This window comes from Oncorhynchus masou, chromosome 21 (assembly GCF_036934945.1).
Source record: "Oncorhynchus masou masou isolate Uvic2021 chromosome 21, UVic_Omas_1.1, whole genome shotgun sequence".
In the NCBI taxonomy this organism is placed as follows: domain Eukaryota; kingdom Metazoa; phylum Chordata; class Actinopteri; order Salmoniformes; family Salmonidae; genus Oncorhynchus; species Oncorhynchus masou.
The window spans coordinates 3,818,536-3,845,705 of NC_088232.1; the positions used below are offsets into that span (position 1 = coordinate 3,818,536).

At 46.1% G+C, this 27,170-nt stretch overlaps 1 protein-coding gene across 3 annotated transcripts in view; it reads right to left on the reverse strand.

Annotated features, from left to right (window-relative positions):
- Window positions 1-2,447: 2,447 nt before the first annotated feature.
- LOC135507597 (neuronal membrane glycoprotein M6-a) overlaps window positions 2,448-27,170 on the reverse strand; it is an 81,958-nt gene continuing 57,235 nt past the window's right edge. For 2 of the 3 annotated variants that reach the window (XM_064927136.1, XM_064927135.1), the window contains 6 exons: window positions 17,293-17,485; window positions 9,807-9,963; window positions 8,557-8,710; window positions 8,066-8,142; window positions 7,431-7,496; window positions 2,448-5,080 (listed from right to left, as the gene is read on the reverse strand). In XM_064927136.1, the coding sequence (XP_064783208.1) occupies window positions 4,928-5,080; window positions 7,431-7,496; window positions 8,066-8,142; window positions 8,557-8,710; window positions 9,807-9,963; window positions 17,293-17,485 (800 nt within the window). In that variant the 3' untranslated portion in view covers window positions 2,448-4,927. Of the gene's footprint in view, window positions 5,773-7,430; window positions 7,497-8,065; window positions 8,143-8,556; window positions 8,711-9,806; window positions 9,964-17,292; window positions 17,486-27,170 lie in introns of all 3 variants that reach the window. The other variant, XM_064927137.1, reaches the window with a different exon arrangement.

The window sequence follows — 27,170 nt, forward strand, 5'->3', positions numbered from 1 at the left end:
TGATTTACATTTTTTGGAGGGAAGCCATTATACATTTTTTCAACTAAGCTGGTATTGGCGATGCTATCTTTGTCCTCGATTTGTGGAAACTAGAGTCTTAAAATGTCCGTGTCCAGTTGCAGGGGTCCGTTTGAATTTAGAAAATGCTCCGTTATTAACATTTAAAAAAAGGTTTCCCTACATGAAGCAACTCAACAATGTGTATGCTGCCATCTTGTCTTTTTCAAATCTTCTCAAATTGATTGAGACAGGTGGGTCCACCCCAAAGTGCTGCATGTCATGATGACAGACACCTGTCTCGATCAATGAGAGAAGAGCAGTTGTTGTGGGGGTTTAAGTGCTCTGCTCAAGAGCACAACTGCAGGCATCTCGGATTTGATATCAGTTGCTAGCTCAATTCAGCAAACTGTCAGACCCAAGACTCAAACTGGCAACCACACAATGTTACCCTCAGAACAGCCTCAATTTGTCAGGGCATGGCCTCTACAGTGTGTCGAGAGTGTTCCACAAGGATGCTGGCCCATGTTGACTCCAATGCTTCACACAGTTGTGTGAAGTTGGCTGGATTTCCTTTGGGTGGTGGACCATTCTTGATACCTTCACTCCCCTTTAAGAACTATTAAACATGGATACATTCACTCCCCTTTAAGACCTATAAAACACAGATACATTCACTCCCCTTTAAGACCTATTAAACATGGATACATTCACTCCCCTTTAAGACCTATAAAACACAGATACATTCACTCCCCTTTAAGACCTATTAAACATGGATACATTCACTCCGCTTTAAGACCTATAAAACACGGATACATTCACTCCCCTTTAAGACCTATTAAACATGGATACATTCACTCCCCTTTAAGACCTATAAAGCATGGATACATTCACTCCCCTTTAAGATCTATTAAACATGTATACATTCACTCCCCTTTAAGACCTATTAAACATGGATACATTCTTTCCGCTGTAAGACTTGTTAAACATGGATACATTCACTCCACTTTAAGACCTATAAAACATGGATACCTTCACTCCCCTTTAAGACCTATTAAACATGGATACCTTCACTCCCCTTTAAGACCTATTAAACATGGATACATTCTTTCCGCTGTAAGACTTGTTAAACATGGATACATTCACTCCACTTTAAGACCTACTAAAACATGGATACCTTCACTCCCCTTTAAGACCTATTAAACATGGATACCTTCACTCCCCTTTAAGACCTATTAAACATGGATACATTCACTCCCCTGTAAGACCTATAAAACATGGATACCTTCACTCCCCTTTAAGACCTACTAAACAGGGATACCTTCACCACCACCAATGTGGCAAATTGTTAAATGTGCTGAAGTCATGTGTGTAAATGAGAGGATAAGACACACACACATGTACGTTACATGTCACATATGTCTAATTCAAAGGATGTGATCCTCTGGTATACACTGCAATGATGCCGACATGGCACCCTATTCCATTCCAGACACATTTCAGTGCCATTTCAGACGCACCCTTGGTCTAGCCTTCCTGTGACATGGTGAATGTCATCTAAGCTGCTCTAGTCTTTATCTGATCGAGGCTTGTTTTCCCTTCTCACACTACCTTAAGGTCAGACTGGCTGTCTTTGATTGGCTCAAGGGCTTCAGTCTATCTGCTCAGGAGGAGAAGTTCACCGGGGTTGGTGAGAGTTTGCCGAACATGTTTTTCATTTGGTACACTGTATCCACAAATGTAATATGCTATTTAAATGCCACAGGTAAAGGTTAGCCAGTGTAGCGAGAGCATGCATAATGTTCCCCCAGGCCGGGTAATGCTTGCGATATGATATCAGGCACTCTTCTTCAAGCCAAGCTATCTGGTATAGTCGTGTATAGTAAGGCCATTCTATTTGCGTGGATGGATGGAAACTGCCTTAGGTGATGTGTGTGTTTGGACAGTCTTCAAACACACCTGCATTGCATAAATGGGTTCAGAAAGCTCTTTGCAAGAGCTATAATATCATCCTCATTATGCAAGGTAGACTTTGTTTATATGCTAATAATGTAAATCCATTTCACTTCCATGCACAGCACCAGAGGTGTGTATAAACGGAATCCTTGTAGGCATGTACATACCCACTGGGCAAAATCTGGTTGAATCAATGTTGTTTCCACATAATTTTTTTTTAGTATGTGATGAATGTTGAATCAACGTGGAAAACGGATTGGATTCGCAAGAAGTCATCAACGTAAGTCATCAACGTAAGGGAATTGACTCTTTTTTTCACCCAACTTTGAACCTAAAATCCAATGACATAGTGACGTTTTTTTGTTGATTACACATTGAATTCCCGTTAGCGATGTAAATCAAAACGAGACGTTGAAATGACGTGTGCCCAGTGGGTATACAGGTATATACATATACAGCTCTGACATAAATACAGAAAGAAATGGACTCGGGGGTTTCATTATTAACAAGTACACAAGTGTATTTTATTTCACGCAAGCAAGTTTGTTCCTACAGTTTAAAAAAAAGCCACTGTTTAAGCCATTGGTACATGTATGTACAAAACAGATCATGAAGAATCGTACAGCCTGCCACAAAGCATTCTTAGTGAAAGTACAAAAGACTAATATGGGAGGAGAAAGCGGAAAGCATTATCAGGTTTATGCTGAAGAAGTGAATAAGCAACATCATTACAAGTAGTATCTGTTTTTTTAAGACAGGGCTTTCAAAAATGAATATTACAAACTAAAGGAGGAAGGGAAACAAAATCATTCACTACAACCTATTTGTTTACTTAGCATAATACTGTTAGCGCAGGAACTGCAATACTGCACATTAAAGAAATCAGTTGACTCAGACAGTCCAAGCGTAAAAATGAGAAATGAAAATGATAAAGAGAGAGGATATTTTTACTTTTTGAATCAGTTAAAAACTATTACCACTGAATGCATAACCATGCCACAAATAACAGCTAGATTCACGGTTCTTTTTTACCTAGATAATACAAGTCATTTTTTTATTGGTTAATAACCAAACGTTGCATGACTACAGTACAGATATTAGGCTTCAAATCCAAATGCACGTAACACCAAGAAAGCTCACGATGGTTGAATAAGTGCACCAAAAAATTGTTGTTCTTTTTTTGTTAGCAACGGAATGATGAAACGCTGTACTGCAAAACTAGAGTAGTAGAAAGAGTTGGTCCATACTCAAGAGTAATATGGTTTTAATTGTTTTATTGACATTTCATGTTTTTTAGTATAGCTTCACAGACAGTCAGGGTTTGGATCAGTTTTCTTTCAATTCGGTAAATTCTGCAAGAATTTCAGTTTATTTCCAGAATGGACTGGACTTAAATGGAATTGAACCCAACCCTGCAGATGGTTCAGTTATCTCTCAATGTGATATTCAACTTTTTCCACGTGTAGCAATACGGCCGTTTCAGGCCTAAAGCTTGTTCATCCGCTTGCCGTCTAGATTCTGTTACCATATTTATTTCACTGGAATCTCTGAAATGGACGTTCACAAGAATATCACCAAACTTTGACCAATGAAATGAATGACCTGAAATTGAAGTGTCTCACATATATGTATATATTTATATACCGTAGATATTTATACAGAGCAGAATACTGACAAAAAAAACATCTCGTATTTCTTCTTCTGGTAATTTGCGTTTAAAAAGTTGAAGATTAAAACATATAAAAATGAATTCTGTAAAATGTTATTTTGCATATGGCTTGTGATGAATGAGAAAAGTGGTTTTCTACAGAGTTTCCCCCACGGCAAAATCCTGAAAGGCCATTCTATCAGATGGATTTGTCATCAGTCATGTCATTCCCTCTACTTCTTCCTCCTTTATACGACATATCATCATCATCATCGTCTTCCTCACTCCACTGACTTGCCACTCAAACAACTGTTTTCTTTTCACAGCTTCAGAACACTATTATTATTGACAGACAATCAGTGTTTTTCACGTTCAATGACTAGGCTACTCAACAAAGCTAGCATACGTTTCTGACAGTTAGGCCAAGCTACAGTTATAGCAATATGTAAAAAGTCACTTGAAGGTACTTTGTTCTGTTTGAGAATCCCTGGCACTCCCAACCAATAAAGACTTTTCTGAAAAAAGATTCTGTACATAGTTTTTATACCGGCGATGCTTACTCTTTCGGAAGCTTATTATGCTGTAATTTACCTGTAAATTATACAAGTTCGGTCACATTTTGGTCTTGTTAAGTGGATATGTTGAAATAAAAATGGATGTTAAAACCTATGTATGATTGGAGCTCCGTTGGATGACGAGTGTTTAGGAACGTATAAATATAAATTACACGGAAATGTGAATTAAAAAGCGATTAAAAACTCAACAGCCCCCAGCCCGACCCCTCCTAAAACCAAACATAAATAAATGGAAGCACTCGACGCCGAGATATAGAACAACATGGTAAAAAGAAATGACACATTGTAAAAAGATGTGCTACTACCAGTATACAAAATGCAAAGGGAAAAAGAAGAGGGGAAGAGGTAGAAGAGGAGAACGAGGAGAAAGAGGAGAACGGGTAGGGTATGAGAAGAAGAAACGGGACAGGAAAGGGAGGAGTAAAGAGGAGGAGAAATAGAAAGGAAATCTCAATACAGGAAAGAAGGGTTCGTCAGAGAAGACACACGGTATCCCGTAGGAACGACTTGTCTCGTCACACCCGTAAGCTTAGTGAAGTCGAAACCACCCACAACACGACACCACAACCCCCCCCCCCCCCTTACACTTGTGCCCCTACGAACATAAACACCAGACATTGAATAGCTTGTGTGATTTCTGTGTGTGTTCTGCTGCGTGTGTGTCATGGACGTGTGTGTTATGAGGGAGGGAAGGAAGGAAGGATAGGGGGACGGGATGGGATGGGACGGGGGGGGGGAGGGGTCGTGTGCTTTAGGTGTAGGCATTGAGACGCTCTTTAGAGCGAGTGGAGTGGATGTCGTGGAGCTCCTGCTCCTCCTTGGACTTGATGTCCTCGTACTTCTGCATCCGACACGCGTCCTTCACGTAGGCCCAGTTAGCAGACAGTACCATTAGGTAGTGGACCTGTATTAGAGGGACACATGGGTTACAGGGATGTTAGTGGGAGGATTGTTAACCCCTTGACCGAGCCTATACCTCAGGGCAGAGTTTATTGATTCATTAATTAGGCTGAAACAGAGTTAGTTAGATGATTAGACAAAGCTGTAACCAAAAGCCCAAAGCAGATCGTTTAGTGGTACTGTGCCTTCACTGGTTTCAAACAAAAACAAACCAACCAAACTTTAAGGGATGGATTAGTTGATCAACCTTATTCTTTAGTGAGCTCTGTGTCTGTTACGAATGTGTCAGCATTTGTGCTAGTCAGGTGAACGGGGCGTGACAGGAGAGCCCGGTTATCAACATACCTATCGATAGCAACCAGAGGAGCTTGGTTATTATAATCAGTGGTGTCAGCAAAGCATATTTTAGTGAATAACAACAGAATCATGTGACGTGACCGATGACAGAGCTGGCGATGCTTTGGGGGCGACCCCTAAGCTCCGAAGTTCAGAGTTCAGTTCGGCCATGTTGATATCGAGGCGGTCGGCTCCTCTCAGCTCCTGACGGCGTACAGCGATGTCACTGAGACCACTGAGGTCAGGGGTAAAGGTGATGGGCCAACCGATAGGCCCCCGTCAGAAGCGGGTGCAGTATTTGCCCAGACTCTGAGACGTCAGGAGGACTTTGTTACGGATGAGGACCGTGGCAGCTGACGCCTGTCCGCATCGGACCAGAGAGGAAGAGAAAAGGAGAGAAGCAGTTATTGGACTCTGGGTGGTGTTCATTAGGCACCAAATGGAAGAAGGAGGACTGAAACAGGTAGCGACGACGTTGAGAGCCCTACCTAAGGAACATATCCCTGATGTGTTTCTGCAGTAACTCTTTTCTCCACTGAGTGGCAGTGAGGTGTCAGTGATCAGCCAACCAGAGCATCTGCTGCAGAGGTTCTGAAGAAGTAGTTATGAGGTAATTAAATAAAGAAAAACACCTGCACGCCTCTGGTCCAGTGTATGGCATTTATCTATCGGTGATATTGTGTCGTAATGATGATGTGAAGATGAACATGCCTAACGAATTCCCTAAGCTTGGGATAATTAAGTTATTCTATTCTTTTGTTATATAATGACATGACTCAAACTCATCATGAATAAACAGATTCACCAAGATAGATCCAAGTTGGAGATACAGACAGTACTTCCTTCATACAATCTCACAATGATCTAAGATCATTTATCACAGAAAATATTAGACGAGAAGATGGTACATCAATATTGTCTATGCAAATTGATTTCTTACCCATTTTCTAAACCTTAGCTCTCGGTGAGAACTAACACGAACACACTTTGGTGAGTCATCCCATTGTGTATTACCATAGACATCCACCGGGTGGACAAAGAGCACACAGTTGGGCCACAGATACAGACTTTGTGTTGTGAAGAGCCGCTCCCGCCCAAATTGATTAGCATTTCATTTTCTCTCGTCTTTTATAGTCCTCAGACAACGCAGCAACAATGTCCTATTTGTAGATTTAAAACATTACGTCATGGGTCTAAGGACTGGAAATGTTTGATTTTGTTTATATTTTGTGGTAACAGGAAGCTGTTATGGACATATCTATTTGATGACAACCAAACCATAAGAAACTAGTGTCATTGATGTTTTGACAAAACATTTCTGTTATTTTCACTGTGAACATATGTTTTTGTTTAAAAAGGAACTAGATACCGAATAACAGCCTTCATTAAATGTGTATCCTTCCACCCTGGCTACAGACGCAGCAGTCTTCTCCAGTGAAGACGGTTGCTCCAGTCCTCACCATCACTTAGCTGCTCTCAACAAGCTCCTTTCTTCTTCCACAGTTTCCATGGCAACTGCGCCCTGTGCTTCTCCATCGCTAGGTTAACGCCTCCCTCTAATCAACAGCTCTCTCTCTCTCTCTCTCTCTCTTTCTCCCTCTCCCTCTCCCTCTCTGTCGCTATGTGTTACTCTGTGTGTGTCTCTCTCTCTCTCTCTCAATGTCTTTCTCTGTCTGTCTCTCTCTGTATCTATCACTCGATCATTCTGCCTCTGTTTTGCACTTTCTCGATCTGCCTCGCTCTTAACACTGGGAGAACCTCTTTCAAAGTCAGCAGCATAAAAAACAGTCCGTTTTTCCTCCCGATTACCAATCGCTTGAATCCTTTGTAGAATAACCTTTGGTATATCCCCATACAACAAGACAATCCTCTCCCACTAAGGTTTACCCTGCCTGTCAATCTTTATGTGTTCAGACAGAGGGGAGGGAACAGAGTGGCGATGCTATCAACAGACATTCAAGGACCAATAGGCAGGTCACACAACCCTCGGACATAAAGTGGAGCTGTCATTGTCTCACCATGGCGATGACTGCAGCTCCAGCCCCGGCCAGGGCACAGACGAACAAGTGGAACGTCATGTCCAGCTGAAAGACAATCAAACACAACACAGCTTTATTAGTCACCAGGAAATAAAGACAATATACAACATCGGTGCTTGTTTTGTTGGTATTCAAAATGGGACACAAAGCATTGTTCCAACTTGTCATGTCTGTGTTTACAATATTGCCAGGTCATGTTGAGATTAAAAAACCAAATCACAGAGCGGTTGCTTTGAGAGTGAGATAGGGCAAGACGCATTAAGATTTGTCCCAGTGCAATATTAGCTCACTTTTTCAAAGGGAATTAAATGGAGGTAGGACAAAAGGATAAAGGAGGATAAAGGGTCAACAGAAAGATAGACTCATCTTTATTAAGCTATGTTTTTTGTTCCCTTTCCACAAGAGGTTAAAGTTCAAAACCCAAGAAATCTGGTAGCGCCACTACCCTCATCTCACTCACTCACACAAATCACCATTTAAAATGACAGAGGAACCCTATAGCAGTGTTCCCAATCCTAGTCCTGGGGTCCCAAAGGGGTGCCGGGGTGCCGACAGAACCCCCCCCCCCCCCCATCGCTCCCCAGCCACACACACACACACACACACACCCTTACCTCGTTAGACTCACACATCTTAAAGAACTTCTCGGAGCCCGTGCACACCTTCCTCTCCTCCCCGATAGTTACCATGCCTGCGAGAAAACAACATTCAATTTCACATTTACATTTCAATTGACTTAGCTTGGCAGGCGCTTCGATCCACAGAGACCTAACAACAGCTATTGCAGCGAGTTACAACAAACACTCTTGTTAAAGGGCTGTAAAATAGATCTCCTTCAGGAGCATTAAAAAACTGCAATGAAATGTAAAATATAATGATTGAATTGTGTGTCCGTGAAGTGAGAAGACTAAATGACACACTATTTAGTACAGTATGCTCTATAGTTCATTGTCTTGTCAGATATCTTACCCACATTCATGATAGAACACAAACAAACTACTAGAAATAAACCAGCAAAGCCCTGGTTAACCACTGCCAGTGTCAGTGACTGTGTACGTATACTGTGAATGGCAACAGTGGCGGCGCCACCCGGGCCCGCCCTTACCAAACTGGCGCAGGTCCAGGCAGAGGTTGGCCCCCTCCACCACAGTGGTGTTCTGACAGATGGTCCAGATGTTGAAGTACATGAAGACGGGCAGCGAGGTGAAGGCTGTCACACCCAACCAGGCCAGGAAGAAGATATAGGTCAACATAATGAACTGCAGGAAGAAACGGAGGGAGGGAGAAGAATAAAGAGAGGGAAGAGAAGAGAGTGAGGAAGGAAGGAGGAGAAGGACGAGAAGGACGGTTCATTAGAAAGAGAGAGGGAGGGGAAGAGAGGGAGGAAGGAGGAGAAGGAAGTGAAGGACGGTTCATTAGAAAGAGAGAGGGAGGGGAAGAGAGGGAGGAAGGAGGAGAGGGAAGAGAAGGAGGGTTCATTAGAAAGAGAGAGGGAGGGGAAGAGAGGGAGGAAGGAGGAGAAGGAAGTGAAGGACGGTTCATTAGAAAGAGAGAGGGAGGGGAAGAGAGGGAGGAAGGAGGAGAAGGAAGAGAAGGAGGGTTCATTAGAAAGAGAGAGGGAGGGGAAGAGAGGAAGGAAGGAGGAGAAGAAGGAAGTGAAGGACGGTTCATTTGAAAGAGAGAGGGAGGGGAAGAGAGGGAGGAAGGAGGAGAAGGAAGAGAAGGATGGTCCATTAGAAAGAGAAAGGGAGGGGAAGAGAGGGAGGAAGGAGGAGAAGGATGGTCCATTAGGAAGAGAGAGGGAGGGGAAGAGAGGGAGGAAGGAGGAGAAGGAAGAGAAGGATGGTCCATTAGAAAGAGAGAGGGAGGGGAAGAGAGGGAGGAAGGAGGAGAAGGAAGAGAAGGATGGTCCATTAGAAAGAGAAAGGGAGGGGAAGAGAGGGAGGAAGGAGGAGAAGGATGGTCCATTAGAAAGAGAAAGGGAGGGGAAGAGAGGGAGGAAGGAGGAGAAGGATGGTCCATTAGAAAGAGAGGGAGGGGAAGAAAGGGAGGAAGGAGGAGAAGGAAGTGAGGGATGGGCCCATTAGAGAGAGAGAGAGATAATGACAGTTATAAGTCGGTAGAAGGCTGACTGGCTCATCAGCTGTCATTAGCATTGGGCCATAATTCAAAGAAGAGACATCTTAAACTGTAAATTCTCCATCACCAGATCTCTAATCCCGTCTCTCGGGTACTTCCTCCAGAAACATGTGTACTAATTGTCTACCCTAATGCTTATACCTATCCAACGCCTTCAGATATACAGGGGGCGGATAGGGCGCAGAGAATAGGGGTTGAATTAAGTGTGTTTCTTACCCAGGCGGAGACGCACCGTCCGCAGGCGGTGATCTTGAAGTCTCCGTACAGGTCCCTGATGGCGCCGGTGGTGAAGAAGCCCTCCACCATCAGCAGGATGCCGTAGACGAAGAATGCCGCCGCCACGCCGTAGATGACATACTTCAAGATGTCAATCCTGCGGAGGAAGACAGAGAGACAGGAGCAGAGCGATGGGATCACTCAGTTGGTGTGGCTAGCACACCAAGACTAGCGGTTTCATTCCCAAGAACCATAGAACTAGGGATTAGAATACTTATTAAATATTCATTTAATAGGATCTCTATGACAGGAACTTACAAAGATCCAATTTTGGAATCAAAACATTGCTAAACAATACATGTGTGCAGGCCATTTAGTATAGTACTTCACTATTACAGTTTTTTTTAGGCCCAGCAGCCCCATTTGTAGTCCAAGTGCATTGGACTACAAATGACATTACTTCCAGCAGTAACAGACAGTATTCTGACTGGATACGGCAAGTCAGTTTGCTTCCACAGTCATTCTGCAGTTTTTCCTTGCTTGGACTAGTGTATTAGGGCCACAGTAGGGCCCATCCTCGGATGGGGCCACAGTGTCTCCTGACCCCTCCTGTCTCAGCCTCCAGTATTTATGCTGCAGTAGTTTATGTGTCGGGGAGCTAGGGTCAGTTTGTTATATCTGGATTACTTCTCCTGTCCTATTCGGTGTCCTGTGTGAATCTAAGTGTGCGTTATCTAATTCTCTCCTCTCTTTCTTTCTCTCTCTCGGAGGACCTGAGCCCTAGGACCATGCCCCAGGACTACCTGACATGATGACTCCTTGCTGTCCCCAGTCCACCTGACCGTGCTGCTGCTCCAGTTTCAACTGTTCTGCCTTATTATTATTCGACCATGCTGGTCATTTATGAACATTTGAACATCTTGGCCATGTTCTGTTATAATCTCCACCCGGCACAGCCAGAAGAGGACTGGCCACTCCACATAGCCTGGTTCCTCTCTAGGTTTCTTCCTAGGTTTTGGCCTTTCTAGGGAGTTTTCCCTAGCCACCGTGCTTCTACACCTGCTTTGCTTGCTGTTTGGGGTTTTCAGTAGGGTTTCTGTACAGCACTTTGAGATATCAGCTGATGTACGAAGGGCTATATAAATAAATTTGATTTGATTTGATTTGCTTGGACTAGTGGATTAGCTTGGACTAGTGGATTAGCTCTCATTTAGCTAATGACTGTGTGTTTAATTCTGTACGCTTATGTAAAAAGCTCTAATGTCCCAGAAAGAACCTAGGAAAGTTAGGGTTAGCTCCATCCCTGTAGGTTAGAAAGAGATTTCGAAGATAGCATTAGACAAACACAGTGGGTAGATTTCACACGCTTTCCGCTGATAAAGATGATTTTATAGAGGTGTAAACCTTGTTCTTTTAGTACCCTCAATCTGAGGTGAATTTCACACCTAGTACAGCACAGACCACATATTAGTGGCCTCGAAAGTGTATAGAAGAGGGGCGCTAGAGAGCGTGCTATGGAGTAGACGTGCTTTGCTAGAGTTCCGCTCCATTTTGAAAGAAATGAGTATTTATCTTAACCTCTCACGACCTATATCTTCAAACAAATATGACAAAGGGAAAAAGCACCAGAAAAGGGAGCGCTAAACAAGATCATTTGAATGAGAGAGACAGCGAACCAATTTCAACGTCGCCAACCCACGAGGAGTTAGCTGAAGAGGCTAGCTTCCAAGAGTTCCCCCCACAGAGCCTACGCAAAGTGACATACTGGCTGCCATAAACTCACTAAGCAAGAAGGTGGACACAAGGCTGGCTGATATCTCAAAGAGTATTGGGACTTTGGCCGAAACTGTGAAGGCAACTCAGAGAAGGGTGCATGAGGTTGAGCAGACGACAGTCGATCACGAGGCCAGGCTACAGGACATAGAGAAACCGTGCACAACGTTCAAAAATGACAACAAAACCCTGAAAGCCCGACTGGAAACGCTCGAGTCGCATTCAAGACGCCAGAACATCCAAATATGTGGCATCCAGGAGGACACTGAGAAAGGGAAACATTCTGAATTTGTCTCGGAGCTGATACCGGCCCTGCTGGGGAGTGAACACTTCAAAACGGCCATCCTGATCGACCGCGCACACAGATCTCAGGCAACGAAGCCGGCCAAGGGCGGGCCACCAAGGTCATTCATTGTACGGCTGCACTATCCCCAGACCAGGGATCTCATCCTCAAGCTGGCTAGTCAAAAGTTCCCCCTTAACTACAACGGAGCCAGGGTGTCTTTCTACCCAGATCTTACCTTGGAGGTGAGGAACCAACGGAAAGAGCATGATGAGGTACGCAACAAATGCAGAGCGGCCAACATCCGATATGGATTCCTCTTCCCAGCCCGGTTTAAGGTGACAGTCGAGGGATCAACACATACGTTTGACAACCCAAAAGAGGCCGATCGGTTCTTGACAAGCAAGCTCCCTAGCTGAGGATACAGAACAGCCGGCTAAATGACCAAATACAGGCCAGGAATGTGTTTGGATTTCCGGACTAAGGCTTTTCGATTAGAAGATCAGAATTTGGGACTTATGATTGGTGAGATGTTGTGGCTAATATACCATTGTTTGGCACATCATGTTTTAGCGCCACTCACCCCCTAACGTTAGAGTTAAGTGTTAAGTGTTATTTAATATTAGCGTATATGCGGAGCATCTATAGACGACGAGTTAGTTCAAGCTGCATGTCTAGACACCCTAAGGTTTGTGTGTTAGCCAAGGAGTGCTTCGTTTGGGGAAGTCACTCAGTAAAGGGATGGGAGGGGGGATGGGGTCTGTGTTTTATGTTCACGTTTATTATTAATACAGGCGGCATGACAAGCTCCCGCACGGCGGGACGTTTTTCTTCTGAGTTTTGTATGACAGCAACAATTTGCCCTAAACTAAGAAATGCCACATAGTGACAGAGCACAGAGTAGACCAGGTGGAATAAAGATAGTCAGCTGGAACTGTAATGGCTTAGGGCATGTGGTGAAACAAGCTAAGGGTTTTTCTCATCTTAAATCACTGAGGGCTGACATAGTGCTTCTTCAAGAAACTCATATTAAACGCTCCGTTCAGGCCAAGCTACGAGTCGGCTGGATCGGTCAGATATACCAGTCTAACTTTGATGCAAAAGTGAGAGGGGTAGCAATCCTGATAAGGAAAAACATTCCGTTTGTTTACTCATCCTCCATTTCAGATCCTAATGGTCGGTATATTATTGTGGCTGGTACACTGAATTCGAAACCAGTAACCTTGGTCAATTTATATGGACCCAACTTTAAGGCCATACCAAATATCTCGGATACAAGTGTTATTGTTGGAGGTGACTTTAACTGTACGTTAGATCCTCTTTTAGATAAACAGTTATCAAGGTCACTTCAACAATCAAATTCCAGTGTCTGTCTAAATACATTGATGACAAACCTTAACATTGTCGATATTTGGAGACTGACGCACCCAACAGACAGGGATTACTCTTTCTTTTCATCAGTTCATAAATCATACTCCAGAATTGACTATTTTTTGTTAATTTCAGCAGCTGAGTCGGTTACCTATCACCCTATTCTAATTACGGACCTCTCTCCTCTGTCCATGGTGCTGAAACTCTACACTATGTCGACAGGTCGGCGACCGTGGCGCTTAGACGCATACCTGCTGAAAGATGAGACTTTTTGTCAGTATTTGAAGGAGCAGATTGCCTTTTTCCTCGGAACTAACGACACGGGGGATGTTGACGACTCCACCCTTTGGGAATCTCTAAAGGCTGTGATTAGACGTTACATTATTTCTTATACATCAGAGAGGAAGAAACGTGCCAATACTAGGCTGAGAGAAATTGAAAGTGAGTTAGGGGAACAGGAGAACGTTTTTAGGACGATTTCCTCGTATACAGTCCTTGAGAAGATCACAAAGTTAAAATATGAATACAATACCATCCTTTCGAAACGGATGGGCTCTTTACTTGCTAGAACGCAACAAAGTTATTTTGAACTGGGTGACAAACCACATAAATTATTAGCAAGACAGCTAAGGCATGTACATGCATCAAAAGCTATTCACAAAATAAAAGACAAGAAGGGTAAAATAGTAACAGATCCGCAGATAATTAATAAATGCTTTGCGCAGTTTTACTCAGAGCTATACCAATCAAAATGCGATGCTACTGATTCACAAACTATGGAACGCTTTCTTGCTGAATGTGAACTTCCTAAACTAGACAGGGGGCAGCTTCTGCACTCGATGCAGGGATAACTTTGGAGGAAATTAACACAGCGATAGCACAATTTCCAAACAGCAAGGCCCCTGGGCCCGATGGATATGTAATAGAATTCTACAAGAAGTACTGCGCCAGACTAGCTCCACTTATGTTGCGAACGTTTAAACAATCCAAAGAAAATGCCAAAATGCTAAAAATATATAGATTCCATGGAGACGTCGTCTTATCGCCCCGGGTCGTTACTCCCCATAGAAAACAAGGTGTTGACAGAGATATTGGCAAACCGATCGAAAACATATATTTCTGACATCATACACCCTGACCAGACAGGTTTTATCCCGGGCCGACATATACACTACAATTTGAGACGTCCTTTCAACGTAATGTATCACGATCATAAGGTTGAGGCAGTGGTAATAGCTCTTGATGCAGAGAAGGCGTTTGACCGGATTGTGGAAATATATGATGTCGGTTCTGGAGCACTTCGGGTTCGGAAAGGAATTCGGGTTCGGAAAGGAATTTATTAATTGGATAAGATTTATTTATGCACACCCAATGGCGTCCGTGGTAACCAATCAAGAAATGTCGCAGTCATTCCGCTTGTTCAAGGGGTGCCGACAGGGGTGCCCTATTTCACCTGCTCTCTTCGCTATGGCCATGGAACCCCTTGCTACTCGCATTCGGACATGTGCCGATATAGCTTCTGTTAAAATAAAGGACACACAGCACAAAAGTTCCCTATATGCAGACGATGTTCTTTTGTTTTTGTCCAAGCCTAAAACTTCTATTCCACACTTACTTAACTTGATAAACACATTTGGCTCCTTCTCTGGCTACAAGATAAACTGGCAAAAAAGTGAGTTGATTCCAATATCACGCCTGTGGATATGCAATTTCTACCCCGTTTAGAACAGTGATGGACAAGTTCACAAGCCTTGGCATTGTAGTGACATGAGACCTTGATCAGATATTGAAAGCGAATTGGGACATGAAAATATATCAGCTTAAACAAAATATAGAGTTTTGGAAAAATCTCCTTGGTTGGTCGTATAAACGCTATTAAAATGGTTGTCCTACCCAGGTTTCTTTACCTCTTCCAATGTCTACCCAATTTCATACCACAAAGCTATTTTAAGAAACTGGATTCAATAGTAACTCCATTTTTACAATTGGTAATCTATACATAGATGGTCAGTTAGCTTCATTTCAACAATTACAGGGGAAGTTCAACATGCCAACAACACATTTTTACATCAGTCTAGAAAGCCCAGTTACATCAGTATAGAAGGCCCAGTTACATCAGTATAGAAAGCCCAGTTATATCAGTATAGAAAGCCCAGTTACATCAGTCTAGAAAGCCCAGTTACATCAGTCTAGAAAGCCCAGTTACATCAGTATAGAAGGCCCAGTTACATCAGTATAGAAAGCCCAGTTATATCAGTATAGAAAGCCCAGTTACATCAGTCTAGAAAGCCCAGTTACATCAGTCTAGAAAGCCCAGTTACATCAGTATAGAAGGCCCAGTTACATCAGTATAGAAAGGCCAGTGACATCAGTATAGAAAGGCCAGTGACATCAGTATAGAAGGCCCAGTTACATCAGTATAGAAAGCCCAGTTACATCAGTATAGAAGGCCCAGTTACATCAGTATAGAAAGCCGAGTTATATCAGTATAGAAAGCCCAGTTACATCAGTCTAGAAAGCCCAGTTACATCAGTCTAGAAAGCCCAGTTACATCAGTATAGAAGGCCCAGTTACATCAGTATAGAAAGCCCAGTTACATCAGTATAGAAAGCCCAGTTACATCAGTATAGAAGGCCCAGTTACATCAGTATAGAAAGCCCAGTAACATCAGTATAGAAAGCCCAGTTACATCAGTATAGAAGGCCCAGTTACATCAGTATAGAAAGGCCAGTGACATCAGTATAGAAAGGCCAGTGACATCAGTATAGAAGGCCCAGTTACATCAGTATAGAAAGCCCAGTTACATCAGTATAGAAGGCCCAGTTACATCAGTATAGAAAGCCGAGTTACATCAGTTATGCCAGGTCTACTGCTCATGGCACAATCACCTGCCATTGCCAACATCTAGTAGAAGCACACACACACTTGCAGTCCCTAGCGCACACCCCTCCCTCCCTCCCTCTCGGCAGACGGAGTTCCGGTGAGCAGGTGCACCCGGGACAACCCAGAGTGATTTCAGAGGGCTTAAATCCCCCAACGGCCCCGTGCCAAGACATCACGCAGACGTACAAACACATGCGCACACGCACACACACACACACACACACACACACACACACACACACACACACACACACACACACACACACACACACACACACACACACACACACACACACACACACACACACACACAGCTACTCTTCCTGGAGTCCAGCAAAATGAAGGCAGTTCATACAATTTTAAAAACATGACAATACATTCACAGATTTCACAACACACTGTGTGCCCTCAGGCCCCTACTCCACCACTACCACATATCTACAGTACAAAATCCATGTGTGCGTGTGTGTATATTGCGTATGCTATCGTGTGTGTGTCTGTGCCTATGTTTGTGTTGCTTCACAGTCCCCGCTGTTCCATAAGGTGTTTTTTTAAATCTGTTTTTTTAAATCTAATTGTACTCCTTGCATCAGTTACCTGATGTGGAATAGAGTTCCATGTAGTCATGGCCCTATGTAGTACTGTGCACCTCCCATAGTCTGTTCTGGACTTGGGGATGTGAAGAGACCTCTGGTGGCATGTCTTGTGGGGTCTGCATGAGTGTCCGAGCTGTGCACCAGTAGTTCAAACATACCTCGGTGCATTCAACATGTCAATACCTCTCTTCAATAAAAGTAGTGATAAAGTCAATCTCTCCTCTCCTTTGAGCCAGGAGAGATTGACATGCATATTATGAATGTGATCTCTCTGTGTACAGCCAAGGGCCAGCCGTGCACAGATGAGATTGGAACCATTCCCTTTACAGTTACTGAAGCTTTCAAAATAGGGCAATTCTTTTTTGTGAGGACAAGGCTAGTTCCTTCGAGGGATCGAAACAGACAAGGAGTAGGAAGAAGTGAAAATTCAACGGCGACTTCTCCTCACTGAGTTTCAACACATCTCCAGGCTGCATGTAGGTGTTTTGACGAACCAGACCATGAGTCATTTTGAAAAAAGGGCGGGGAAAAAAACAACAACACTCTGACGCCCCTCCCACGCAAACACACCCACACTCACATGGTTAAGACGTCCAGGGTTTCCACGGGAGCTCGGACCACCTCGAAGTAGTTCTGCAGGATGGTGACGGTGCCAGAGAGGGCCTCGTGCCCGCAGCCGCAGAACAGCGCCACCCCAGCGTACAGAAGGATGGTGGCAAAGAGAGAGGCATACGGAAGGACGCCCAGGCATTTGACGCAGCACTCAAAGCATCCTGGACAGAGACAGAGAGAGAGAAGAGGAGAACGTTTAGACTAAAGACGGTGGTAGAACATCTTAGATATTCACAGGTGCTTTTGTTATGAAATACGGTACCTGTCACACTCTATTCACGGCTCGACAGGAATTGAAATACGTTTGACACCAGAACCAAAGGAAATCAAAGCACTCTTAACAGCGAGGGAATCGTTGATTCAGAATCAGAAGATCATTAAATCAGCGTTTTAAATTCAACCTTTCGTTTTATAACATCTATTTCACTACACCAAACCCCACCGCATCTAATTTAAAACGCACAGGGATCAAATTATATCCCATCTATCATCCGATAACAACAAACACTCTAACCACATTTCTCCAGTTGACCCAGAGCCAATACATCGCCAGTTGCCATCTCGGGAAGGAAGTTTACTGTCACTCCAGCCAATCATAATCGCTCCTCGGACAGATTTATGGGTTTAATACAAAGAGCGCAAACGGTATTGATCTGTGGATTGCGGCCCTGCAAATGGAATCCCTCCCTTCACCCAGGCTAGAGCAGCTGCAGGATTTATGACTAGTCGTAAACATGGTGAGTGAGTGAGTGAGTGAGTGAGTGAGTGAGTGAGTGAGTGAGTGGTGAGTGAGTGAGTGAGTGAGTGAGCTACAAAACAGAACACTGATAGCTAGAAGACAGTGGGAGAGGGATAGAATGAGAGATACAGTGAGAGAGGGATAGAAGGAGAGATACAGTGAGAGAGGGATAGAAGGAGAGATACAGTGATCGAGGGATAGAAGGAGAGATGCAGTGAGAGAGGGATAGAAGGAGAGATGCAGTGAGAGAGGGATAGAAGGGGAGATGCAGTGAGAGAGGGATAGAAGGGGAGATGCAGTGAGAGAGGGATAGAAGGAGAGATGCAGTGAGAGAGGGATAGAAGGAGAGATGCATAGAAGGAGAGATGCAGTGGGAGAGGGATAGAAGGAGAGATGCAGTGAGAGAGGGATAGAAGGAGAGATGCAGTGAGAGAGAGATAGAAGGGGAGATGCAGTGAGAGAGGGATAGAAGGGGAGATGCAGTGAGAGAGGGATAGAAGGGGAGATGCAGTGAGAGAGGGATAGAAGGGGAGATGCAGTGCGAGAGGGATAGAAGGAGAGATGCAGTGAGAGAGGGATAGAAGGAGAGATGCAGTGAGAGAGGGATAGAAGGAGAGATGCAGTGAGAGAGGGATAGAAGGGGAGATGCAGTGAGAGAGGGATAGAAGGAGAGATGCAGTGAGAGAGGGATAGAAGGGGAGATGCAGTGAGAGAGGGATAGAAGGGGAGATGCAGTGAGAGAGGGATAGAAGGAGAGATGCAGTGAGAGAGGGATAGAAGGGGAGATGCAGTGAGAGAGGGATAGAAGGGGAGATGCAGTGAGAGAGGGATAGAAGGAGAGATGCAGTGAGAGAGGGATAGAAGGGGAGATGCAGTGAGAGAGGGATAGAAGGGGAGATGCAGTGAGAGAGGGATAGAAGGAGAGATGCAGTGAGAGCGGGATAGAAGGAGAGATGCAGTGAGAGAGGGATAGAAGGGGAGATGCAGTGAGAGAGGGATAGAAGGGGAGATGCAGTGAGAGAGGGATAGAAGGAGAGATGCAGTGAGAGAGGGATAGAAGGGGAGATGCAGTGAGAGAGGGATAGAAGGGGAGATGCAGTGAGAGAGGGATAGAAGGAGAGAGATGCAGTGAGAGAGGGATAGAAGGGGAGATGCAGTGAGAGAGGGATAGAAGGGGAGATGCAGTGAGAGAGGGATAGAAGGAGAGATGCAGTGAGAGAGGGATAGAAGGGGAGATGCAGTGAGAGAGGGATAGAAGGGGAGATGCAGTGAGAGAGGGATAGAAGGAGAGATGCAGTGAGAGCGGGATAGAAGGAGAGATGCAGTGAGAGAGGGATAGAAGGGGAGATGCAGTGAGAGAGGGATAGAAGGGGAGATGCAGTGAGAGAGGGATAGAAGGAGAGATGCAGTAAGAGAGGGATAGAAGGGGAGATGCAGTGAGAGAGGGATAGAAGGGGAGATGCAGTGAGAGAGGGATAGAAGGAGAGATGCAGTGAGAGAGGGATAGAAGGGGAGATGCAGTGAGAGAGGGATAGAAGGGGAGATGCAGTGAGAGAGGGATAGAAGGAGAGATGCAGTGAGAGAGGGATAGAAGGGGAGATGCAGTGAGAGAGGGATAGAAGGGGAGATGCAGTGAGAGAGGGATAGAAGGAGAGATGCAGTGAGAGAGGGATAGAAGGAGAGATGCAGTGAGAGAGGGATAGAAGGAGAGATGCAGTGAGAGAGGGATAGAAGGAGAGATGCAGTGAGAGAGGGATAGAAGGGGAGATGCAGTGAGAGAGGGATAGAAGGGGAGATGCAGTGAGAGAGGGATAGAAGGGGAGATGCAGTGAGAGAGGGATAGAAGGAGAAGACAGTGAGAGAGGGATAGAAGGGGAGATGCAGTGAGAGAGGGATAGAAGGGGAGATGCAGTGAGAGAGGGATAGAAGGGGAGATGCAGTGAGAGAGGGATAGAAGGAGAGATGCAGTGAGAGAGGGATAGAAGGAGAGATGCAGTGAGAGAGGGATAGAAGGGGAGATGCAGTGAGAGAGGGATAGAAGGGGAGATGCAGTGAGAGAGGGATAGAAGGGGAGATGCAGTGAGAGAGGGATAGAAGGGGAGATGCAGTGAGAGAGGGATAGAAGGGGAGATGCAGTGAGAGAGGGATAGAAGGAGAAGACAGTGAGAGAGGGATAGAAGGAGAGATGCAGTGAGAGAGGGATAGAAGGAGAAGACAGTGAGAGAGGGATAGAAGGAGAGATGCAGTGAGAGAGGGATAGAAGGGGAGATGCAGTGAGAGAGGGATAGAAGGGGAGATGCAGTGAGAGAGGGATAGAAGGAGAAGACAGTGAGAGAGGGATAGAAGGAGAGATGCAGTGAGAGAGGGATAGAAGGAGAAGACAGTGAGAGAGGGATAGAAGGAGAGATGCAGTGAGAGAGGGATAGAAGGGGAGATGCAGTGAGAGAGGGATAGAAGGGGAGATGCAGTGAGAGAGGGATAGAAGGAGAAGACAGTGAGAGAGGGATAGAAGGAGAAGACAGTGAGAGAGGGATAGAAGGGGAGATGCAGTGAGAGAGGGATAGAAGGGGAGATGCAGTGAGAGAGGGATAGAAGGAGAGATGCAGTGAGAGAGGGATAGAAGGAGAGATGCAGTGAGAGAGGGATAGAAGGAGAAGACAGTGAGAGAGGGATAGAAGGAGAGATGCAGTGAGAGAGGGATAGAAGGAGAGAAGACAGTGAGAGAGGGATAGAAGGAGAGATGCAGTGAGAGAGGGATAGAAGGAGAGATGCAGTGAGAGAGGGATAGAAGGGGAGATGCAGTGAGAGAGGGATAGAAGGAGAGATGCAGTGAGAGAGGGATAGAAGGGGAGATGCAGTGAGAGAGGGATAGAAGGAGAAGACAGTGAGAGAGGGATAGAAGGGGAGATGCAGTGAGAGAGGGATAGAAGGAGAGAAGACAGTGAGAGAGGGATAGAAGGGGAGATGCAGTGAGAGAGGGATAGAAGGAGAGAAGACAGTGAGAGAGGGATAGAAGGGGAGATGCAGTGAGAGAGGGATAGAAGGAGAGATGCAGTGAGAGAGGGATAGAAGGAGAGAAGACAGTGAGAGAGGGATAGAAGGGGAGATGCAGTGAGAGAGGGATAGAAGGAGAGATGCAGTGAGAGAGGGATAGAAGGAGAGATGCAGTGAGAGAGGGATAGAAGGGGAGATGCAGTGAGAGAGGGATAGAAGGAGAGATGCAGTGAGAGAGGGATAGAAGGGGAGATGCAGTGAGAGAGGGATAGAAGGAGAAGACAGTGAGAGAGGGATAGAAGGGGAGATGCAGTGAGAGAGGGATAGAAGGAGAGAAGACAGTGAGAGAGGGATAGAAGGGGAGATGCAGTGAGAGAGGGATAGAAGGAGAGAAGACAGTGAGAGAGGGATAGAAGGGGAGATGCAGTGAGAGAGGGATAGAAGGAGAGATGCAGTGAGAGAGGGATAGAAGGAGAGAAGACAGTGAGAGAGGGATAGAAGGGGAGATGCAGTGAGAGAGGGATAGAAGGAGAGATGCAGTGAGAGAGGGATAGAAGGAGAGATGCAGTGAGAGAGGGATAGAAGGGGAGATGCAGTGAGAGAGGGATAGAAGGAGAGATGCAGTGAGAGAGGGATAGAAGGAGAGATGCAGTGAGAGAGGGATAGAAGGAGAGATGCAGTGAGAGAGGGATAGAAGGGGAGATGCAGTGAGAGAGGGATAGAAGGAGAGATGCAGTGAGAGAGGGATAGAAGGAGAGATGCAGTGAGAGAGGGATAGAAGGGGAGATGCAGTGAGAGAGGGATAGAAGGAGAGATGCAGTGAGAGAGGGATAGAAGGAGAGATGCAGTGAGAGAGGGATAGAAGGAGAGATGCAGTGAGAGAGGGATAGAAGGGGAGATGCAGTGAGAGAGGGATAGAAGGGGAGATGCAGTGAGAGAGGGATAGAAGGAGAGATGCAGTGAGAGAGGGATAGAAGGAGAGATGCAGTGAGAGAGGGATAGAAGGGGAGATGCAGTGAGAGAGGGATAGAAGGAGAGATGCAGTGAGAGAGGGATAGAAGGGGAGATGCAGTGAGAGAGGGATAGAAGGAGAGATGCAGTGAGAGAGGGATAGAAGGGGAGATGCAGTGAGAGAGGGATAGAAGGGGAGATGCAGTGAGAGAGGGATAGAAGGAGAGATGCAGTGAGAGAGGGATAGAAGGGGAGATGCAGTGAGAGAGGGATAGAAGGAGAGATGCAGTGAGAGAGGGATAGAAGGAGAGATGCAGTGTAATGGATAATACTGTGTCTGTGAGGGGGGTATGTTTTATTATCTCAGACTACAAGAAGTGTCTATCTGACTGTCTCCGATGAAGGAAAAGCGTGTTTGTGATACTTGAGTGTAACACTCCCATCTATCTTCAACTCGACTGGATAGGCGAGGTTCAGATATCGCTTATCAAACGAATCGGCAAATGTCCAATTGCAATATTGAACTCCTATTTTCCATAGCCTGGTCCCAGATCCATTCGTGCTCTTGCCAATGCCAACAACATTGCTGTTTGGCATGACAGTGAACGAAAAGGAGTTGGCATGATAGCTCAAACAGACTGGCACTCAGGCTAGGTTTTCCTTGTTGTATTACTAATGTCCAGTAGGTGACTACAGCACAAATCCCAGTTCTGATCTGCCTCTATTGTACATTGGTGCCGCTGGACTTGCTTTAGTTACAACACTTGGAAGGCATTTAAACTGCAGGGTCCCAGCTGTGATGTGACTGAATAACCCTCACACCTACACTACACCTTGACGTCACCTGAAAGCACTCCTGTCTATTTCTGTTATACCCCTCTCTGCGCACACAGCATGCCCTGGAGACCACCACTGCTACAGCCTGGAGAATGTGCGTAAACCGCGTGTGTGTGTGTGTTAGTCAGCTGATGTCAGGTGGTATTGAGTCTACCGTGAGCACAGGACCAGACTTCAGCCAATAGGAAATCAGACTTAGTTCAGAATCCTCTGCACGTCTCTATCACTGTCAATCATGCTTATCATCCCCTTAAGGCACAGAGGAGAGTGTGTGTGTGTGTGCGCGCGTCTGTGTGTGTCTGTGCAGTCAGGCAGGAGACAGGAAAGATCGTCAAGTCACTCCCCATGTCTTCAGAGAGCCAAGGCTGACACAGGGAGAGGAGAATCGGACAAAATAATCTGAATCTATACTGCTTCATATCACCATCAACCCATCAGGCCATGTGGTATACTGATTTTCATGTATATTCATGATGAATAAATATTGGTGAATAAATTACAGTGATAATAGTAAGCAAAGGATATATGATCATTTTACGGTACCCTCCTCTTTGGGCATTGAGGGAAGATTACTGTATCATGCAGGGGTATGCAGCAAGATAAAAGTACAGGGTGACCTGTTTCTAATTGCCCCAGTCCTAGTCATATTAGTGACCTTGATTAACAGAACAGGGTCACCTGTTTCTAATTGCCCTAATCCTAGTCATATTAGTAACAATCTACACAGCCTACTCCACATTTTCAAAGTGAAAGAAAAATTATAGAACATTTTACAAATTAATGTAAAAAAGGGGTGTGTGTAGACTTTCACTAGGCTATCGGCTCTGGTGTGTGTGTCTGTGTGAGAGAGAGAGTGAGGGTGTGTGTGTGTGTGTGTGTGTCTGTCTGTCTGTCTGTCTGTCTGTCTGTCTGTCTGTCTGAGAGAGAGAGAGAGAGAGAGAGAGAGAGAGAGAGAGAGAGAGGTGTGTGTGTGTGTGTGTGTGTGTGTGTGTCTGTGTGTGTGTGAGAGAGAGTGTGTGTGTGTGTGTCTGTGAGAGAGAGAGAGGGTGTGTGTGTGTGTTCCTGTGGCAGACCAGACACAGTGGGGTATTGATTTCTGAGCCCAGTCCACAGGGATCAAAGCACAATATGGGCAGTGGACACCTTCATTAATCTACAAACACACCTGATAAATCATCCAAACGATGTAGTCATAATTATCTGTATGACGGTAGCTGATCAATTATTTACAAAGCTGATACGTCATGTGGGTGAGGACTTGGGGAATGATTCAAGACAGTTGTATAACTTATATTAACAGACCAGGGTATTTTCCCATTTCAAGTGATACTGGGTTGATCACATTTCTTGAAAAATCGTACTGCATTTACTAGAGTCAGCTGTAAATACTATAGCTCCAACTTCACTATTTCATCTGGTTAATTCTATAACTGCTGCAATGAATTGCAAAGATGACATGACTGCACCTCTACTGCTTTCACCGAAGTACGCCTTTCCGTCTTGCCCCAATGCCCAGCTCAGAATACGAACACGAACTGTGCTCTCTGAAATGAGAAACATTCGAAAGAGTCCATGGATATTCATTGGAAACGGTCGGCCGGATGCCCCCAGGACTGAATCTGGGAAAGCCATCGTCAGCACAAAGCGGGAACGAGCAGCTCAGTTCACTATCTTTCCTTCATTCTACAAAGCTATTATCAGATGTGAGTGGGGTGTGTGTGTGTGCGTGTGTGTGTGTGTGTGTGTGTGTGTGTGTGTGTGTGTGTGTGTGTGTGTGTGTGTGTGTGTGTGTGTGTGTGTGTGTGTGTGTGTGTGTGTGTGTGTGTGTGTGTGTGTGTGTGTGTGTGTGTGTGTACGTGCGTGTTCGTATGTGTTCACAGTACGCCCGAACACAGCGAAGGCCTGCCAACGGAATAAGACAATGTTTGCTTTCCGTTACCCTCAGCCCAGCAGAGACATGACTGAATAGGGTGGTGGCAGGTTGTAATTACAATATGTCAGGCTAGACGCTGTGAGGAGGATGTCTGTAGCCATGCCCTCCTCTATACAATATGTCAGGCTAGACGCTGTGAGGAGGATGTGTCCGTAGCCATGCCCTCCTCTATACAATATGTCAGACTAGACGCTGTGAGGAGGAGGTGTCCGTAGCCATGCCCTCCTCTATACAATATGTCAGGCTAGACGCTGTGAGGAGGATGTGTCCGTAGCCATGCCCTCCTCTATACAATATGTCAGACTAGACGCTGTGAGGAGGAGGTGTCCGTAGCCATGCCCTCCTCTATACAATATGTCAGGCTAGACGCTGTGAGGAGGAGGTGTCCGTAGCCATGCCCTCCTCTATACAATATGTCAGGCTAGACACTGTGAGGAGGATGTGTCTGTAGCCATGCCCTCCTCTATACAATATGTCAGGCTAGACGCTGTGAGGAGGATGTGTCTGTAGCCATGCCCTCCTCTATACAATATGTCAGGCTAGACGCTGTGAGGAGGATGTGTCTGTAGCCATGCCCTCCTCTATACAATATGTCAGGCTAGACGCTGTGAGGAGGATGTGTCCGTAGCCATGCCCTCCTCTATACAATATGTCAGGCTAGACGCTGTGAGGAGGATGTGTCCGTAGCCATGCCCTCCTCTATACAATGTCAGGCTAGACACTGTGAGGAGGATGTGTCCGATAGCCATGCCCTCCTCTATACAATATGTCAGGCTAGACGCTGTGAGGAGGATGTGTCCGTAGCCATGCCCTCCTCTATACAATATGTCAGGCTAGACGCTGTGAGGAGGATGTGTCTGTAGCCATGCCCTCCTCCTCCCAGAGATGACAAGGTAAAAATCTGTTATTCTGCCCCTGAGCAAGGCAGTTAACCCACTGTTCCCCGGGCTCTGACGTGGATGTCGATTAAGGCAGCCCTCCGCACCTCTCTGAGTCAGAGGGGTTGGGTTAAATGCGGAAGACACATTTCAATTGAATACATTCAGTTGGACAACTGACTAGGTATCCCCCTTTCCCTAAACCTGCATATATGCACACACACATGTACACGGACACAGGCCGGCAGATAGGCACGGACACAGGCCGGTAGATAGGCACGGACACAGGCCTGCAGATAGGCACGGACACAGGCCGTTAGATAGGCACGGACACAGGCGTGTAGATAGGCACGGACACAAGCCGGTAGATAGGCACGGACACAGGCCGGTAGATAGGCACGGACACAGGCCGGTAGATAGGCACGGACACAGGCCGGTAGATAGGCACGGACACAGGCCGGTAGATAGGCACGGACACAGGCCTGTAGATAGGCACGGACACATGCCGGTAGATAGGCACGGACACAGGCCGGTAGATAGGTATGGACACAGGCCGGTAGATAGGCACGGACACAGGCCTGCAGATAGGCACGGACACAGGCCGTTAGATAGGCACGGACACAGGCGTGTAGATAGGCACGGACACAAGCCGGTAGATAGGCACGGACACAGGCCGGTAGATAGGCACGGACACAGGCCGGTAGATAGGCACGGACACAGGCCGGTAGATAGGCACGGACACAGGCCGGTAGATAGGCACGGACACAGGCCGGTAGATAGGCACGGACACAGGCCGGTAGATAGGCACGGACACAGGCCTGTAGATAGGCACGGACACAGGCCTGTAGATAGGCACGGACACAGGCCGGTAGATAGGCACGGACACAGGCCGGTAGATAGGCACGGACACAGGCCGGTAGATAGGCACGGACACAGGCCTGTAGATAGGCACGGACACATGCCGGTAGATAGGCACGGACACAGGCCGGTAGATAGGCACGGACACAGGCCGGTAGATAGGCACGGACACAGGCCGGTAGATAGGCACGGACACAGGCCTGCAGATAGGTATGGACACAGGCCTGTAGATAGGTATGGACACAGGCCTGTAGATAGGCACGGACACAGGCCGGTAGATAGGCACGGACACAGGCCTGCAGATAGGTATGGACACAGGCCTGTAGATAGGCACGGACACAGGCCGGTAGATAGGCACGGACACAGGCCGGTAGATAGGCACGGGCACAGGCCGGTAGATAGGCACGGACACAGGCCGGTAGATAGGCACGGACACAGGCCTGCAGATAGGTATGGACACAGGCCGGTAGATAGGCACGGACACAGGCCGGTAGATAGGCACGGGCACAGGCCGGTAGATAGGCACGGACACAGGCCGGTAGATAGGCACGGACACAGGCCGGTAGATAGGCACGGACACAGGCCGGTAGATAGGCACGGACACAGGCCGGTAGATAGGTATGGACACCCAGAGCCAGCGCCAGCCAGTGGTGGAG